This window comes from Dendrobates tinctorius, unplaced genomic scaffold, assembly GCF_039654945.1.
Source record: "Dendrobates tinctorius isolate UK_male_01 unplaced genomic scaffold, ASM3965494v1 ptg000120l, whole genome shotgun sequence".
Classification (NCBI taxonomy): Eukaryota; Metazoa; Chordata; class Amphibia; order Anura; family Dendrobatidae; genus Dendrobates; species Dendrobates tinctorius.
The window spans coordinates 20262864-20282500 of NW_027361788.1; the positions used below are offsets into that span (position 1 = coordinate 20262864).

Sequence of the window (19637 nt, forward strand, 5' to 3'; positions counted from 1 at the left end):
TTTTTTTTTTTTTTTATTTAGGATGACGAAGAGGGTGAGGAGGGGGATGAAGACGATGACGATGATTGTTCGGAAATGGAGCTGGATGAGGATTACCCTGATATGAATGCATCTCCCCTTGTGCGCTTTGAGAGATTTGACCGAGAGGATGATCTGATTATAGAGTTTGATAACATGTTCTCCAATGCCAGTAAGACTTATAAATTTCACATTTCCGTATAATGGCACTTTTGTGTTCTAATTTTTTTTTTTTCCCTGAGTGTGTTTTCATCAGGTATGCTTGGTAAGTAGATTTAACCATCCCTTCATCTTACAGCCGACATTCCTCCTTCGCCTGGTAACATCCCTGCCACTCATCCTTTAATGGTGCGCCATGCCGACCATGGATCTCTCACATTGGGTAGCGGTACGTCCACAACCCGCCTGGCACAGGGCATTGGCAGAAGTCAGCGTACTCTTCGGCAGATCACTGCGAACGCAGGCCACACCATTCACGTTCACTATCCTGGTAACAGGCAACCAAATCCACCTTTAATTCTGCAGAGGTGATTGCCAACTGGAGATGATATGGTGGTCTTCATGTTATTATTGCTTCTAGTTTATTCATACCATTTAATCTCTCAGGTTGCTCGGTCCTTCAGCTGCCGCAGACATTCTGCAATTAAGCAGCAGCCTTCCCCTCCAAAGCCGTGGCCGCGCACGTCTCCTTGTTGGTAATGACGACGTCCACATTATCGCTCGCTCTGATGATGAGCTGCTAGATGACTTTTTCCATGATCAGAGCACTGCTACTAGTCAGGCTGGTAAGTGACTTTGGAAATATGCATTTGGTAACTTCTCTTTTTGTCCTTGGTTTTATAGTTGCTCAGTACACATTCTGCCTTTTTGTTCTCATTAAGGCACTCTTTCAAGTATTCCTACCGCTTTGACTCGATGGACAGAAGAATGCAAGGTGTTAGACGCTGAGAGCATGCATGACTGTGTATCAGGTGAGAGCTGGGGTTACCCTGGTGGACTTGTGTGCAAAGTTAAGAAGAAGAAAAAAAAAAAGCATCATGTTCTCATTAATAAGGGTCCCCGTCATGGCGGCCAACATTATTTGGGCTTAATCTGAGGGATTCTGGCAGCAGGAGAACAGTTCTGTGCAGAGCCACCCTATGAGAAGAAGGCTGATCAATCAGATATCTGTCATACACAGACAGGCCTGTGCTCTCCTTTTTTAGCTACGGTCTTCGGTCCCCATACTCATTAGACTAAAAGACAGCCCAAACTACCGATATCTATGGGGACCTTCCAACTCTCCCCTGCCAGATGATCTCGGGGGAGGGAATGAGCTCAGCTTGCTGAATTTCAGCGGCTGATAACTTTTTTTCTTTATCGCTTCATTGGTGGACACATGGGTGTATGCTGCTGTCGCTAGGAGGCGCTGACACTAGGCAAAAAGGAAAAAATAGCTCCTCCCCAGCAGTATACACCCACCAACAAGGCACTAGGCTACTTGGTTTAAGCTTAGTTTCTGTAGGAGGCGGACCTGGATCTGACCCCAGATCCTCCAGTTTTTTTCCTTTTCAGGTACCCTGTTGTGTTTTATTAATCTCTCTCCTTTGTTTTTCAGGTTCTTCATCTTGAGGGTAGTGGGGTGTAAAGTCTCACCCTGTTTTCCCACGTTATGCGACTGAGAGAGCAGTGTGGTGTCACCCACTCTCAAACTCGCAGGCTGGACCTTAATCCCTGTCACCTCTGGGTGTCTCAGGGTGAGTTATGGTGGCTGGTCCTTTGCCTTTTCCCCTCCTCACCCCTCTCCTCGGAGAGGGCTGAGAGAAAGACGGTGGTCATCAGCGGTGGCTTCCCCCCTTCTTGTAAGGGGTTGACACCGTCTTCTGCACCATTCGAAGTAGGTGCGGGAAGGAGGATCCCTGTTTTTCCCGTCTCCCATGACTGCACACATGAGAGAGGGGATCCGCCCAGTCAGGACAGGAACCCTACTGAAGATAAAAGGGCGGTACCTCTCCCTCGCTTCAGTTGGGTTTCCTGTCCTGACAGGGACCCGTGTGCTGAAGACAGCGGTCACACGTACCTGCCCCTCTCCCGTGCCGGCGTTGAAGATCAGGCTGGATTACTGAGCGCTGCGCGTCGGGAGGGGGAAGCGCCGTCCGCGGGTCCCCAGGGGGCTCAGCGTCCGAGCAGGCGCAGAAGCAGCACGGCTGGGGTCCTGGGGCTCTGCCGTGGCTGCTGCGCCGCCCTCTCCCCCTCTGCCAGCTCCAGAAGCGGCGCAGGAGCGTCAGGAGGCGGCGGCTTCCGGGTCGCGCCCCTCTGACGTCACGCGCAGGGTACGCTGGGAAGGGGCGTGCCCGCATGACGTCGGGAGGCGGCGCCGACGATCCAAGATGGCTGCGCCCATAGAGAACAACGCCGGCTGGCGAAAGGGTGATCGTCCCATACCTAGACGACTTTCTGGTAATAGGGAGGTCGGATTCCCACTGCACACATCAAGTGAAGGAAGTGATAGGAATTCTAGTAGGACTAGGATGGATAGTAAACATCCCCAAATCAAGGATAACCCCAGCAAAAGAGCAATCCTTCCTAGGGTTGATATTGGACTCCGAGCAACAACGCTGCCTCCTACCAGAGAGCAAAGTGACCAAGATAAGAGGCCTAGCTCGCACAGCAATACAAAGACCAAATATGACACTGAGGAACGCAATGTCCCTTTTAGGCTCACTGACATCATGCATACCCGCAGTAGCATGGGAGCAGTACCACGTAAGGCAACTACAGTGGGAAGTTTTGTCAGCACAGAAACAATTAAAAGGGCATTTAGAAGGCAAACTGTCTCTCAGTGGCTGTCAGAGATTCCCTGCTCTGGTGGACTGTAGAAAAGAATCTAACAGCCGGTGTCCCGTGGCAAAAACCAGTCGAGGACATCATTACAACAGACGCGAGTGCCACAGGATGGGGAGCACACCTGAGATCCCACTCAATACAGGGGACCTGGTCCTCGCTAGAAAGGGATCACGGTTCAAATGTAAAATAACTATGGGCAGTGGAAAAAGCCGTGAAACATTTCCTTTCCTTCGGGGCCGCCACACCCGGTTCATGACGGACAATCAAGCAGTAGTAGCCTACATCAATCACCAGGGGGGAACGAGATCTCGGGGCCTCATGCAAATATCAGATCTACTCTTCCAGCTAGCAGAAAAACATCCGTTATCCATCACAGCACTGCACATAAAGGGGGCAGAAAATATACAGGCAGACTTCCTGAGTCGCAGGCACCTAAAACAAGGGGAATGGTCCCTAAACCCCCAAGTCTTCCAACAAATAGTTCAGGCCTGGGGCAAACCAGAAATAGACTTGTTCGCTACCGCACAGAACCGGAAGGTCAGGAAGTTCTGCTCACTAAACCCAAGGGAAAACCCCTTTGCAGTAGATGCCCTACAAATACCCTGGAAGTTCATCCTGGCCTATGCATTTCCCCCGATAACAATGATCCCAGTAGTGGTCAGGAAAATCAGGGAGGATCGAGCGAGAATAATTCTTATAGCTCCATTTTGGCCGAGAAGGCCTTGGTTCTCCCTTCTGAGGCTCATGTCAGTGACAGATCCATGGATACTACCGGAGATTCCAGACCTGCTTTCCCAGGGACCAGTGGTCCACTCTCAGGTGAAGGGCTTCCATCTAGCAGCCTGGAATTTGAGAGGGCGCTACTGAGTCGCCAGGGATTCTCTCCAGGGTTAGTCTCCACCCTGTTGAAAAGTAGGAAACCTATAACATCCCAAATCTACGGTAGAACGTGGAAAAAGTTCCTAGACTTCCTGGGGGAACCCTTGGGGGATGTAGCGCCAGTGGGACCTATCCTAGAGTTCTTACAGTCGGGGCTACAACTGGGGTTAGCCACTAATACACTCAAAGTTCAAGTCTCAGCTTTGGGGGCCCTATATAACTGCAACTTAGCAGCCAATAGGTAGGTGTCCCGATTCATAAAGTCCTGTGGCAGGTCAAGGCCGGTCATTATCCCAAAGATACCACCCTGGGACCTCAACCTAGTCTTAGAGGCCTTAACCAAAGACCCCTTTGAACCACTACTAGAGCTGTCACCAAAGCTACTTACACTTAAAACTGTCTTACTGGTAGCCTTAACATCAGCCCGAAGAGTCAGCGACCTTCAAGCTCTGTCTATATGTCCTCCATATACACAGATATTGGAGGACCGAGTGGTTCTAAGACCAGACCCGGCCTATCTCCCCAAGGTAGTCCAAAAGTTTCATAGGACTCAGGAAATCTCCTTGCCATCGTTCTGTAACAATCCTAGAAACCCTGGGGAGCAAAAGTTCCACACATTAGATGTAAGAAGAGCCATATTACAATATATGTCAGTAACTAGTCAGTGGAGGAAAGATCAGTCCCTTTTTTGTAGCCTTTCAGGGTAGTAGAAAAGGGCACGGGTAGCTAAGAGTACCATTGCCAGATGGATCAGGGAGGCCATTATGTTATCCTACTCCGCAAGTGGAGCTCCTGTTCCAGAAGGCATCAAGGCTCACTCCACCAGAGCCGTGGCTACCTCCTGGGCAGAGAAGGTTGAGGTATCAATTGAACAAATTTGTAAAGCCGCTACTTGGTCCTCACCTTCGACCTTTTTTAAGCACTACCGACTTGATCTGTCTTCCTCTACTGACCTAACCTTTGGTAGAAGGGTGCTGCAAGCGGTGGTCCCTCCCTAAGGTGTCTTATTCTACAAAAGTCTCTCGTGTGCCGTCATGGGAGACGGGAAAACACCAAGGTTAGTTACCCGTAGCCGGTTTTTCCGGAGCCCATGACGGCACCTGTATATCCCCCCCCTTTTCACTCCTTTGGTGTGCACTATAGTTTGGGTGGTTTTTTAGTTAGATATAATGTGGTTATAGTACACATGGTAAAACTAACCCGGGGGGCCTCTCATGCTCTGTAAACCAACTGACGCGAGGGAGAGGTACCGCCTTTTTATCTTCAGTAGGGTTCCTGTCCTGACTGGGCGCATCCCCTCTCTCATGTGTGCCGTCATGGGCTCCGGAAAAAACGGCTACCGGTAAGTAACCTTGGTGTTTTACAGCAATCCTCCACTATCCGAGGGCACCCTGATGACATCTTAAGCTGGCAAGTGGACCTGCCATCCCCCTGTGGCTGGTATGTATGCCTTTCCCTCCCGCTCCTGGGCAGAATGCGGACCACATACCGCAGCAGCAGGCTTCTCCCTCATTTATGATGCCGTCTACGCAGTGCGGCCCACCATTCACATTTGGCGCCCTTTCCTTTTATATTGCGCGCCATCTTGTTTCTCTTCCTCCTGTCACGGAGATTCCTGCGTTGGCACGCCCCCCCCTGCTGTGGCCTATTCCCCTACTGCCGGCCGACAGTTCTTCTCACCGGCCACGGCCCCCGGCTCTCCAGCCAACCGCATTCAGGCTTTCACTTCTCCATGTATCTTGACTGCGCCCACCATCGGCAGCTCAGCGCGACCATCTTAAACCCCACACTGATCGTACACTGCTGACTTCTGAAGGGGACACTGGAGCCATCGGTCTTCGGCTGCATGGCTGGCATCGGGTAGGCTCTGCCCTGCTCCCCTTCCATGTCCCTTTTTACGCTATAGCACTCCTCAGCAGTATCGCTCTAGCACTCTTTGCCAGTATACCTCTCATTAGCAGCATCAACAAACCCAACTTATGCCCAACTCTACAGGAGCTTCTGGTCTTCCCTCTAAACCCACTGTGATACATTACGCCTGCGGCCTCTGCAAGAGAAAGTGGTCCTCAGGTCAGTCCCCCCTCTGCTCATCCTGTAGTCCTTTCACCATGTCTGCCCCACAGGATCACTCTAATGCCCAGGATGAGGGCACCCCCCCCTCCGGAGTGGGCTGTTGCCATATCTGTCGGTCTCGGACTTGACTAAAATATCCCAGTCCCTCGTCCAGGCTCTGGAACGTCTTCTGAACTTATCTGCCGCCACCAGTGCTCTGAACGCCTTACAGGGTGATTTGCACGCACATGATCATGACTTTTGCGGGGATAGGTCGGGAAAAGAGTCGAGGAAGTGTACTCTCCCTAGCTCCTCATCCAGTTCCCTGGGCCCCTCTACTCTTCCCCAGGGCACCTCTCTCCCGTTTGGGTCAGAACTAGTCTGGGTGTGACTAATTCAGACCAGACTTCCAAGATACAAGACATGCTTGATAGCCTTATCTTATTTATCACTCAAACCCTTAAACTAAAAGAGGATGAGGTTCCCACTCCGTCGCCTTTAAACGGGTAAAACGCCCTCCCCGGGCCTTTCCCAACCACAAAGAGTTCGAGGCGACCATGTGCAAACACTGGGAGTACCCTGATAATCGTTTCCCAGGAAGGAGACAGACATATTGTATCCCTTTAGCCTAGACCTTACAGGTAAATGGGCAGAGTCTCCAAAAGTGGACCCTCCTGTCTTTCGCCTGGCCTCAGACAGTTCTGTCCCTCCCGGATAGCGCGTCTCTCAAGGACGCCATGGACAGGCAAATTGAGTCTTTGGCCAAATCTGCCTTTGAAACGACTGGTGCTTCTCTGTCCCAGTTTCGCTTCCCCCTGGGTGGCGAAGTCTATTTCTTCCTGGGCTAAAATCCTCCGCCAGGGCATTGTAGCTGCAGCTCCAACAGAAGAACTCGCAGACTTAGTGGATCAGATAGCTCACGCTGGCAAATATTTTCTGGCTGCTTTCTTGGATGTGGCCGGCTGTTCCGCCAGGGCAAGCGGCAATATTATTGCTATATGCCACAGAATCCGTCCCTTCCTCAACCCTCAAGCTACTAAACTACTTGTGTATGCCCTCATCTCCCGCCTCGACTACTGCAACATCCTTTTCTGTGGCCTCCCTGCTAACACCCTTGCACCTCTCCAGTCCATCCTCAACTCTGCCGCCCGACTAATTCATCTCTCCTCGCTACTCCTCCGCTTCTCCCCTCTGCAAATCTCTTCACTGGCTCCCATTCCCTCAGCGTATCCAATTCAGATTACTAATACTGACCTACCAGGCCATCTACAACCTGTCTCCTCCATACATCTCTGAACTAATCTCCCGATACTTCCCCTCACGTAATCTCCGGTCCTCCCAAGACCTCCTTCGCGCCACATTTATTCGCTCCTCACCCAACCGCCTCCAAGACTTCTCCCGAATAGCCCCCATCCTCTGGAATTCCCTGCCCCAACATGTCCGGCTATCATCCACACTCTGATCCTTCAGACGGAACCTGAAAACCCACCTCTTCAGAATAGCCTACAATGACCCCCGCTGCCTCCTCACCACTACTGGAGCTACCGCCTCATAATAACTGGAGCTGCTGCAACCCCCCAACCTACTGTCTCCTTCCCCACCATCCTGTAGCATGTAAGCCTGAAAGGGCAGATTCCTCTCTCCCCTCTATATCAGTCTGTGATTGATAGTTTGTTTACTGTAAGTGATATCTGTAATTCGTATGTAACCCCTTCTTATGTACAGCACCATGGAACCAATGGTGCTTTATAAATATGCCGCATCCTGTGGTTAAAAGCACGGAATGCAGATCCTACTTATAAAAAATCTCTCACCAGCCTGGCTTTTCAGGGATCCAGGCTCTTCGGGTCCAAACTAGACCAAATAATTTCGGAGCACGTCTCCTCCCCAGTCTAAACCCAAAGATCCCTTCAGTAGGAAAGGGCCCTAGCCCTTCCGCTTCTTTCGTCCTTTCTCTTCAGTGACTTCCCAGCATGACCCTTCATCCATCCCAAGGGAAACGAGGAAACCATCCTTCAAACTGGCACCTCACTGGAGACCAAAGGGATTTTCCTCAAAGCCCTCTGAATCCTGCTCCCTAGAAATTTTTCCAGGGTGGGAGGACCCCTTCTCTTCAGGGATGCATGGCTGTCAGTGGTCAGCTACGCCTGGGTCAGGGATATAATCACGTCTGGTTACAAGATCGACTTTTCTTCCATCCCAGGAAGACTATTCTTTCTCTCTCGCCAGTCAGAGTCCACGGTCAAGCCTCAGGGGTCCTTCAGGCGGTTTTTTCTCTCCTCCACTCAGGTGTAATCGTGCCAGTTCCTCCAGACGGGCGATTTTCAGGGTTCTACTCCAATCTGTTCGTAGACCCGAAAAAAGATGGGTCTGTCCGTCCTGGACCTCAAGCGGTTGAACCTTTACATTCGGACCCGCCATTTCAGGATGGAATCCTTGCGTTAGGTGATCGTCTCCATGGAACCAGTGGAGTTTCATTGCTCTGTAGACATGGCGGTCATGGCAATCCTCCGCTCCAGGGGGACTCTAATAATCCCTTACCTGGACGATCTCCTTCAAAGGTCCGTCATGCCGGGACTGCGACCATAGTCTTCAGATCACCCTGGACACTCTGGCCCGTCTCAGCTGGATAGTCAACAAGGAGAAATCCTCCCTCCTTTCATCTGAGAGCTCCTAGTGTTTCTGGGTATAAAGTTCGGTACGGCTGAGGCACGCTTCTTCCTTCCGAAGGAGAAGTTTGTGTCTCTACGTCAGGGAATTCAGTCTAAGTGAGGGTACTGGGTAAACTGGTTGCCGCCATGGAAGCCGTCCCTTATGCCCAGTTTCACACCCGTCCTCTTCAGCAGGCTCTCTTGTCTGCTTGGGACAAGAGACCATTCTACCTAGACCGACCTGTGCTTCTGCCCCTCAAAGTGAGACCATCACTGACTTGGTGGCACTATCCGCCTCCGTCCTGTGTGGGAGGTCCTTTCTCCATCTCCGGTGGCAGATCATCACCACCGACGCCAGTCTCCTCGGTTGGGGCGCTGTCTTCCTTCATCACACAGCGCAGGGTTGCTGGAACGCTCGAGAATCTCTTCTTCCCATCAGTCTCCTGGAGATCAGGGCAATCTTGCTTGCTCTTCTCTGCTGGCAGCCTCTGCTCGCACGCAAGCCGGTCCGCATTCAGTCGGGTAACGCCGTGGCGTACATAAACCACCAAAGGGGAACTCGAAGCAAACAGGCCATGTCAGAAGTGACGAAGATCCTGCAATGGGCGGAGCGTCACGTCCCGGCCATTTCGGCTGTTCACATCCTGGGGGTGGATAATTGGGAAGCAGATTTTCTGAGCCGTCAAGGCATCACATCAGGCGAGTGGTCGCTCAACCCTGCCGTCTTCGACTAATATGTCAGAAATGGGGCACCCCGGACATCTACCTCATGGCATCCCGGGAGAACCACAAAGTTCCTCTGTTTGCAGCCAGATCCCGGGACCAGAGTGCCTTAGGTTGCAACACCCTGGTGATTCCGTGGTCCCAGTTTCACCTCCCCTATCTTTTTTACGACTCTCGGAATCAAGGGGAGAGGTGGAAAAAGAAACACAGGAGTTCCAGTTCTTCTCATCGCTCCACACTGGCTGAGACAGTCTTGGTTCACGGAGCTTGTGAACATGCTCGCGGACATTCCCTGGAAGCTTCCAGATTGTCCAGACCTCTCGCAAGGCCCCCTCTTCCACCCAAGGTCTTGGAGTTTAACGGCTTGAACGTTGAGGCCACAGTCCTAAAAGAGGCCGGTTTCTCTTCCAGGGTCATCCAGACCTTGATTAAGGCGAGGAAACCAGCACCCTCGCATATCTACCACAGAGATTTTTTTTTTTTTTTTTTTGGTGATGTGAGGATAACGGCTTGTTTCCGATGTCTTTTTCCCTCCTGTCCATCCTCGATTTTCTTCAAGCGGTTCTCGATTCACACCTATCGCTCAGTACCCTCAAGGGTCAGGTATCCTCTGTCAGTCCTCTTCCAGAGAGATTTAGCTTCCCTTAGGTAAAGACCTTCATTCAGGAGGTCACCCATCTAGTGCCTTATTACCATCCTCCCGTAGATCCATGGGATCTCAATCTTGTTCTTGACATTCTTCAGCGGGCTCCCTTTGAGTCCATCCAAGAAATCTCACTCTACCTCCTGTCTTGGAAGGTGGCCTTTCTAATCGCCATTACGTCTATCAGGAGAGTTTCTGAGCTAGCGGCACTGCCGTGTCGTTCTCCTTTCCTGATTCTGCTCCAGGACAAGGTAGTCCTCCGTCCTGTTCCTTCCTTTTTTTCCCAAGGTGGTTTCTACCATTCACATCAATGAAGACATCATCCTTCCCTCTTTGTCCGTCTCCTGTTCATCCATTGGAAAAGTCCCTCCACAAACTGGACTTGGTTAGAGCTATTCGAGTCTACCTCTCTAGGATTGCTTCCTTTCGTCAGATTCCCTACTTGTTATCCCTGAAGGTTGTCGAAGGGGGCTCCAGGCTTCTAAGTCTACGATTACCCGTTGGTTTCGCTCGGCGATACTGGAAGCATACCGTGTTCGGGGCAAACGGCCTCCTCCGGGAGTGAAGGCCTCCTCCGGGAGTGAAGGCTCACTCCGCCCTGGCTGTGGGTGCTTCCTGGGCCATTCGTCACCAGGCTTCGGCCTTGCAGATCTTCAAGGCCGCAACCTGGTCGTCTCTACACACCTTCGCAAGGTTCTACAAGGTTAATACCCAAGCCTCGGCTGATGCAGGCCTGGGTAGGAAGGTTCTGCAGGTGGCGGTTTCTTACTAGTCGACCTAGGTTCCTTTCTCCTTGCTTATATTTTCCTTTTCCCCACCCTTGGGACTGCTTTTGGACGTCCCATGGTTATCTGTGTCCCCTAATGAAGTGATAGAGGGATTTTTGGTACTTACCGTAAAATATTTCTTGGAGCCTTCATTGGGGGGACACAGCACCCTCCCTTATTTTTTGCGCGGTGGTTGGCCTACATGCCATTGTTCTGAGTTGTTACATATGTTGAGCTTCTCGTTGCTTCTACTGCTTTAACACCAACTGAGTAGCCTAGTGCCTGTCGCTGGGTGTATACTATTGGGGACTACTGGCTATTTTTTCCTTTTTGCCTAGCGTCAGTGCCTCCTAGCGACAGCAGCATATACACCCATGGTTATCTGTGTCCTCCAATGAAGGCTCCAAGAAAGAGCTCTTACAATAAGTACCAAAAATCCCTTTTTTTTTTTTTTTTTTTATTTTGTGTCCCCCTAATTAAGCAACTGAGAAAATTTTGAAAAGCTGTAGATGACTTGGATATTTTTTTTTTTTTTTTGCTTAAACTTAATGGATTTTTTAATATGATTTTGTGTTATCTGTAAGTGGTCAAAGTTCCTATAATCAACCACCTCGAAGCTCTGCGGGATGAAGAGCTAGAGGAGCGGCGAGAGAAGAGGCGAAAACAGCTGGCAGAGGAAGAAGCCAAGATGGCTGAGAAGGCCAAGGAAGAGAAGGAATCAAAGGATCAAAATCCTCAGGTCTTTTTTTTTTTTTTTTTTTTTTACATTTATTTTACTGTGGTGAGATGTTGATCACTTAAACACAACCACCTTTGTCTGACACAGGGGATGTGAGAGGACATTCCTAAATGTTTTTTGTTTTTCCTCTTCCTCCAGGCTGCAAACTCCAAGAGGAACGCCTCGTTTGAGCTGAGCCTTGCAGGTATTTCGTCTAGTTATTTTTCTAGTGTTTTTCTTTCTACAGACGCACGTGGCTACAGATTACTTGGTGCTTCAGGGTGAGGTAGTAGATTGTATAGTTTTGAGGTCACACCCGATCTGGGAGATAACTATACAGTTTACTGTCTTTCCTGCGGTGTCCGTTGGCGGCAGATCCAGAGTGTGCATCCATAGTTAAAATATTTTTTTTTCTTTTACTAATATTTCGGCTTTTTCTTTCAGTGCGTCGAGTCTCGTAGGTTATTGTTACGCGCTCTCTGCCCTCTTCATGGTGAGGTAGTAAGTTGTATTGTTGTAAGGGGCAGCGATTTTTGCTCCTATTTTGGTGATAACTATACAGCCTACTGCCTTCCTAGTGGTGTGGCTTGTTTCTTTTGTATCAAAGATAAAGATCCTTTCATGAAATGTAGTTCTTCATAGTGTTAAAGGGGTTTGTCCGGGCGTAAAATATTGATGACCTATCGTTAGGATAAGTGGTCAGAGGGGGGCCCATACTCTGCATTCCCACTGATCAGTCCTTATTGGCATCGATGGAGGCCAGATGTAAAAATGAATAAAAAAAAATAAAATTTGGAGTTGGATGGCACAGCTCTGTTTTAGGTGTCGCAGCATCTGCCAGGGACTGCAGACCAGCTCCCATTGATCAGCGTTGCGCTGTTCAGCTTTGTCCAACGGTCACATCCCTCCACCGGAGCAAAAAACTGGAGGTGGTGCCATTTTGGGGACCCCTACTGCTCTCATACTCCTGATTTAGCCGATCTATATTTCTCCGGTGCTTTTTTGGGGGTTAGGAGAGGCATCAGAAGGCTTACTGGCATCAAGCTACTCAGTTTAGATTTGTGTGTGGTAGGAGGTGGACCCTGGTCTAGCATTCCATGCCCGGTACAAACCCTGTAAGATTGGTGCTCAACATCGTACAGTCTTAATCTTTTATATTTTTCATATTTTATAGACCTAATTATTTTCTTAGTAAATATCCAAACTTTTTACATGTAATCTACTAAAGATCAAGATGGTAGTGGTCGCCCTGAGAACTTCCCTACTGCCCCATCTTCTGCTGAAGGCACACCAACAAGTCCTGAGCTTGTTCCATTGGATCCCACACTGCGTGCTCATCCCCCCGAGGCCGCTCTGGCAGACCTGCCACAAAGTCTGCTCACAGATCCCGGTACGGAGGATACGGGCCAGTTACTCTTGCCAGCTGATCAAGAGGAGTCTGGACCAGGGAGACCCAGTGTCGAAGGAGATGCAACTCAAATGGAGCTATCGCCAGCACCAACCATCAGTTAGTACATGTCTGATTTTAGTTTGTCACCAGTTATTAGTGATAAGTATTAGTAGACCTTAAGCAATTTTTCTTGATCGTTTCCATAGCTTCTCTTTCCCCTGAGCGAGCAGAAGACTCTGATGCCCTTACTGCAGTTAGTAGTCAGCTGGAGGGGTCCCCCATGGACACCAGTAGCCTCGCATCTGGACCACTAGAGGAATGCATCGGCGAGTCATCAGGAATTGTAAATCCAGATCAGCCTCTAGTGGTTGCCACGAGTATTGCAGTCGGCCAGCAGCCTGTGGAGTCTCCATCTGCAAATGAGGGTCAAGTTGTGTCTCAGCTCGGCGATGACAGGTACGATGGTAGCGTTAAGGGTTATGTAAATGACATGAATATATAAACTCAGGATGCCTTATAACCTCCATCTTGATATTCTCCTTGGCTCTAAATATGGCACAAGACCCATGAAATATTTTTGTTAACCCTGCACGTATGTTGCATGTGCTTTTCAGCTCCCCTACAACACCTTCTGCTGACATGCCCTCTACCAGAGACCCCAGCATAGCCTTGTTGGCAACGGATTCCAGTGGTATTCTGGAAGAAGCTTTGCCATCCACCAGCAGCGAAGAGGAAGATCCATTAGCAGGTGAGAGATTGAGGCAATTTCTTTAATTTCCCTTTAATTTACATATAAAACTCTAACCTTCTGTTGTCTCTATAGGTATAAACTTGCCTGAAGGAGTGGATCCATCCTTTCTTGCCGCACTTCCTGAAGATATTCGCAGAGAAGTGCTACAGAACCAGCTCGGCATCAGACCACCCGCCCGGGCTCCCCCCACCGCAGCCCCGGTTATCCCTCCTCCGGTTGTAGCTAGCGCTGGTGTTACTGAAGTCAGCCCAGAGTTCCTTGCTGCTTTACCACCCGCTATACAGGAGGAGGTGTGCATATATGAAATGATTCTTTTCCAGGATTTAAACTTCTATTTTTTTGTTCTAACATTTATTAATTTACCATTATAAGGTCTTAGCTCAGCAAAGGGCAGAACAGCAGAGGAGAGAGCTGGCGCAGAATACCACTTCGGACACCCCAATGGATCCAGTGACTTTCATCCAAACTTTGCCATCTGATCTGCGTCGTAGCGTTCTGGAAGACATGGAAGACAGCGTTCTGGCAGTGATGCCCCCAGATATAGCTGCGGAGGCGCAGGCGCTGCGGCGAGAACAGGAGGCACGACAGAGGCAGCTCATGCATGAAAGGCTCTTTGGGCACAGCAGCACATCAGCGCTCTCTGCCATCCTCAGGAGCCCAGGTTAGCTGGCCTATAGTAATACCCACTGTTCCTGTCTCTTAGGCCTGTTTCACACTTCCGCCAATTTTAGAAAAAAACGGATCAGCCAAAAAAGGGGCGGCTCTGTTTCTTTATCGCCTTATTGGGGGACACAGATTACCATGGGTGTATGCTGCTGCTGCTAGGAGGTTGACACTATGCAAAAACAAGAAAATTGGCTCCTCCCCGGCAGTATACACCACCGACAGATACCAAGTACCTCAGTTTGTGCTTAGTGTCTGTAGGAGGTGGACCGGGATCTTCTCAGATCCGCAGTTAATAATCCTTTTATTTCCTTAGGTGTTTGTCGAACTTTTTAATCTTTTCTCGCTTATTTCTTTCAGGTCTTCACATCAGGAAACAGGGTGTAGTTTTCACTCTGATTTCCTATATCAGGCGGCTGAGCGAGCAGTGTGGTGATTCCCACATCGCAACTCTCAGTACCGCAGGCAGGACCTTTCCCTAACACCAGTCGGTGTTATGGGCGGATGAGGGGTGGCCGGTCCTTGCCAAAACAACCCCTCACCCCTCTCCTGGGACAGGGCTGAGAGGAAGACGGCGGTGGTCAGCAGGCTATCCCTCGCTCCCAGCAAGAAAACACCGTCTTCTACATGTCAGAGAGTAAGAGGTCTTCTCCCAGCGGCCTGACTGTTACGCAGGGCCCCTGCGGATATCCTCTTCAGGGACGTCAGGTAAGAGTCTGATCGTTCCCTTTAGCCGGCATGTCTCTGAGCAACATTTGAAATTCCCGCCCTCCTCCCTCTCTGCCAGCCGCGCGCCTCATGCTGACAGCCGCGCTCCCCGCCGTGCACAGGCATCAGCGGTCCCCTGGAACGGTCGCTCCAGCTGAATGGGTCTTTTCATCATTGGGGGGGTGGTTTCCAGAGCGGTGGGGGCGCAGCTCACCTCTATCGGCGCCGCGGCCATTGCAGGCTAGAGATCCAGGCGGGGGGGGGGGGGGGGGGAGCGGTTTCACTTTCAATTTCTCTCCTGCCTCCCTGCTCAGGACGCGCTTCTCCTTTTCTCTCTGGCGGCCTTTTTCGCGCGCCCATTCCACCCTATTACAGGGCTCCTTTTCCTTTCAGAGGCATCAATCTTTTTATTACCGCTCCCCCCCCGCACCCATGGCCCGATCACGTCCCGGCGCCAAGCTCTGCCTTCCTCAACCTCACAGCCAGTTTCCTGACTGGAATCTCTCTTCTTCCTTCGTTGCTTGGAGGACACTTCAGGGTCCTGCTGCTCGTCAGATTCTCGGTAAGCTCAGCTCTTTATTGCAAATTAGCGCCCCTCTGCAGTCCCTGATCTTATCTAGTGCGGCCATACGGCGTATCCCACCTATGTTCAACCCTTCAACGGCGCTTTCTTTCAAGCCCACCGTTATTCACTACGCCTGTGCACACTGTAAAAAGAAGTGGCCTTCAGGTCAGTCGTCGCCCCTCTGTCTGTCCTGCAGTCCCTCCGCCATGTCAGTCTCTCAGGAGCACACAGATTCCCGGGATGAGGGTACCTCTTCTCTCCCAGAGTGGGCCGTGGCAATGTCGCAGTCGGTCTCTGATCTGACTAAAGTGTCTCAGTCCCTGGTCCAGGTCCTAGAACGTTTGCCTCAGCTATCTACAGCCACCTGTGCACCGACTGCCTCGCAAGGTGAGTCGTCTGCACCTGACCGCGACCTTCAGAGGGACAGATCGAGTAGAATTACTAGGAAGCGTGTTCTCTTTGGCTCGTCTTCCAGCTCTCTAGGCCCGACTGCTTCTCCCAGGTGCCCTTCTCCCTCTTCAGGAGACGACACTAGGTCAGATGAGGATCCCCAATCAGGATCTAGCTCAGAAGCAGATGGCATGTCTAAAACTCGGAAGATGGTCGATAGCCTCATTTCAGTTATCTTTCAAACTTTAGGAATTAAACAAGACAGGCCCCCTTCTCAGGAATGTTCCATTCCTTTTAAGCGGGCAAGGCCTCTATCCCAAACTTTCCCAAACCATAAAGAGTTTGATACTACACTGACCAAACACTGGGAGCACCCTGAGCAGAGCTTCTCAGGCCGCAGGTACTTAGATGTCCTGTACTCCTTTGATGCGGATTTACGCGCAAATGGTCCAAAGCCCCCGAAGTGGATCCTCCTGTCTCTTGCATAGCCTCAAAGACGGTCCTATCCCTCCCGGATGGGACAGCACTTAAGGATCCAACAGACAGACAAATAGTCTCTAGCTAAATTAGTTGGGTTTTTTTTAGGCACCTGGTGCCTCCCTCTCCGATTTTCGCACCTGCCTGGGTAGCAAAGGTCATCTCTGCTTGGGCAAAGATTCTTCGCAGGGGCATCTTAGCAGCAGCTCCTCAGGACGAGTTGGCGGATCTGGCAGATCAAATTAATCATGCGGGTAAATACCTTTTGGCCGCCGCCCTAGATGCAGCTGGGTGCGTGGCAAGGGCTAACAGCAACATAGTGGCCGTACGCCGCGTCCTTTGCCTAAAGTCATGGAATGCGGACACTACCTCAAAGATCGGCCTTCCGTCTCTAAGGAGCGAGAGCAGAAAAGGCCATCTTACAAACCCGCTCCCCGCTGGGGATCTAGAGGTCAATACCCCAGGTCGTCAGGTACCCGGTCCGGTCGGTTTGCCTCCAAGTGACGGGTCACCCCCATCTGGCATTTCTTCCAGGGTGGGATGCAGACTTTCCTTATTCATGGACGTCTGCTGTTTGTTGTCAACGACGCTTGGGTCAGGGAAAAATCGTCACATCCGGATACAAGATCGAGTTTGTGTCTCCGCCAAAGGGAGGTTTTTTCCTGTCCCGACCTCCAAGACAGCGGTCTCACATTCCAGGATTCTTTCAAGCCGTCTCCTCTCTTCTTGCCACCGGAGTGATCGTTCCGGTTCCCGCACACGAACGATTTTCAGGCTTCTATTCAAGTATCTTCGTGTCCCAAAAAAAAAAAGAAAAAACTTTTTGGCCAATCCTGGACCTCAAATTGCTCAATCGCCGAGTAAAGATTTTCCACTTCAGAATGGAGTCTCTTCGGTCGGTGATAGCCTCAATGGAACACAAGGAATTTCTCTGTTCTGTGGAAATACGGGATGCCTACCTTCACATCCCTGTTTGTTTGCAACATCAGAAATACCTTGGTTTTGCGATTCAGGAAGACCACTACCAGTTCACGGCTCTTCCCTTCGGTCTGGCCTCCGCTCTCCGGGTTTTCCCGAAGGTAATGGCGACAGTCATGGCCATCCTCCGCTCCAGGGGGATCCTCATCATCCCTTATCTGGATGACCTTTTGATCAAAGGATCGTCCTGGCAAGACAGTCTTCAGATAGTCCTAGACACTCTTTGCTGTCTTGGGTGGATAATCAACAAAGGAAAGTCCATTTTGATCCCCACACAGCTCCTGACCTTCCTAGGCATGGAATTCGACACAAATCTAGCCCGTGTGTTTCTTCCAAAGGAAAGATTTTCAGCTCTTTCCAAAGGTATCCGACTTCTCAAGCGGCCAACCCCCATTCCCCTTCGGTCCAGCATGAAGGTTCTGAGGAAGATGGTAGCTTCCATGGAAGCGGTGCCCTTTGCACATTTTCATCTTCGTCCCCTCCAGTTGGCTCTTCTTTCGGCCTGGGACAAGACCTCGCTGTCCTTGGACCGTCCCATTCTCCTTCCCCTCAGAGTGAAACAATCTCTGACTTGGTGGGCAAGGCCAGAGTCGGTCCTTTCTTCCGCTTCAATGGCAAGTCATCACCACCGATGCCAGCCTTCTAGGCTGGGGAGCGGTGTGCCATCTAAAAACGTCTCAAGGCCGGTGGAACCCACAGGAGGCTCTTCTCCCCATCAATATTCTGGAGATCAGAGCAATCTTCCTGGCTCTTCTTCACTGGCAGCCTCTCTTCCTCGGCAAGCCGGTCCGCATTCAGTCGGACAACGCCACGGCTGTGGCATACATAAACCACCAGGGGGGCACGCGCAGCAAGCAAGTAATGGCGGAAGTAGCCAAGATACTGCGATCTCTGCCGTTCACATTCCAGGGGTGGAAAATTGTGCGGCCTACTTTAAGTCGTCAAGGTCTAGCATCAGGCGAATGGGCCCTTCACCCCTCAGTCTTCCATCAGATATGCCAGCGCTGGGACACCCCAGATGTCGATCTCATGGCATATCGGATGAACCACAAAGTCCGCAGTTCGTAGCCAGGTCCAGGGACCCTCTAGCCGTCTCTTGCGACGCCCTGATAATTCCGTGGTCCCAGTTCCGACTTCCTTATCTATTTCCGCCTCTTGCCTTGATCCCTCGAGTGGTCAAAAAGATAAAATCTGAAGGCGCACCAGTGATTCTGGTGGCCCCAGACTGGCCAAGACGCCCCTGGGTACGCGGAGCTGGTGAACATGCTCGCGGACGTTCCCTGGAGGCTTCCAGACTGTCCGGATCTTCTCTCGCATGGCCCCCTTTACCACAAGAATTCTCAATCTCTGAATTTAACGGCATGGCCATTGAGGCCACGATCCGGAGAGAATCAGGTTTGTCTGACCAGGTGATTCAGACTATGATCAAAGCCAGAAAACCGGCCTCTTCCCGCATTTACCATAGGTGCTGGAAGACCTTTTTTCTGTTGGTGCGACGGTAAAAAAAAAAGTCTTTCCTATGTCCTTTTCCATTCCATCTATTCTGGGGTTCCTCCAGTCTGGTTTAGATGCGGGTCTGTCCCTCAGTACCCTCAAAGGCCAGGTCTCCGCCCTGTCTGTTCTCTCCCAAAGAGAGCTGGCGGCCTTACCGCAGGTTAAGACTTTTCTCCAAGGGGTCGCCCATGTGGCTCCTCCGCATCATTCGCCGATAGATCCGTGGGATCTCAATCTCGTCCTTAGCGCTCTCCAAAAGGCGCCGTTCGAGCCTATCCAGGACATTCCTTTAAGATCCCTTCTCTCGTGGAAGGTAACTTTCTTGATTGCCATTACATCCATCAGAAGAGTTTCTGAATTGGCGGCCTTGTCATGCCGTTCCCCGTACCTGATTCTCCATCAGGATAAGGTCATTCTCAGACTCGTTCCTTCCTTTCTCCCAAAGGTCGTATCCTCTTTCCACATCAATGAGGATATCGTTCTTGCATCTTTTTGCCCGACTCCGTCTCACCCTATTGAGAAGTCCCTCCACAAACTCGATGTAGTCAGAGCCTTGCGTGCTTATCTCGCCAGGACTGCTTCTTTTCGTCAATCCGATTCCTTGCTCGTCTTCTATGAAGGTCGCCGGAAAGGGTTCCGGCGTCCACATCCACGATAGCTCGCTGGATTCGTTCTACCATTCTGGAAGCGTACCGACTTCAGGAAAAGCGGCACCCTCCGGGAGTGAGAGCCCTCTCTACCCGGGCTGTGGCAGCTTCGTGGGCTGTGCGTCACCAGACTTCGGCTTTACAGATTTGCAGGGCCGCGACCTGGTCGTCCTTTCTCACTTTTGCGAGGTTCTACAGGGTTCATACCCAGGCCTCGTCTGATGCAGTTGTTGGTAGGAAGGTTCTGCAGGCGGCAGTGACTCACCGGCCGACCTAAGCCTTTCCGGTTCTTTCGTT

At 50.9% G+C, this 19637-nt stretch overlaps 1 protein-coding gene across 9 annotated transcripts in view; it reads left to right on the top strand.

The window, feature by feature from the left end:
- Nucleotides 1–19637, top strand: part of HUWE1 (HECT, UBA and WWE domain containing E3 ubiquitin protein ligase 1) — a 234366-nt gene that overhangs the window by 149574 nt on the left and 65155 nt on the right. For all 9 annotated transcript variants that reach the window (XM_073590844.1, XM_073590843.1, XM_073590850.1 and 6 more), the window contains 11 exons: nt 22–190; nt 317–545; nt 625–803; nt 900–989; nt 11144–11298; nt 11437–11482; nt 12506–12784; nt 12874–13123; nt 13282–13415; nt 13491–13708; nt 13791–14079. In XM_073590844.1, coding sequence (XP_073446945.1) covers nt 22–190; nt 317–545; nt 625–803; nt 900–989; nt 11144–11298; nt 11437–11482; nt 12506–12784; nt 12874–13123; nt 13282–13415; nt 13491–13708; nt 13791–14079 — 2038 coding nt within the window. The remainder of the gene's footprint in view (nt 1–21; nt 191–316; nt 546–624; nt 804–899; nt 990–11143; nt 11299–11436; nt 11483–12505; nt 12785–12873; nt 13124–13281; nt 13416–13490; nt 13709–13790; nt 14080–19637) is intronic.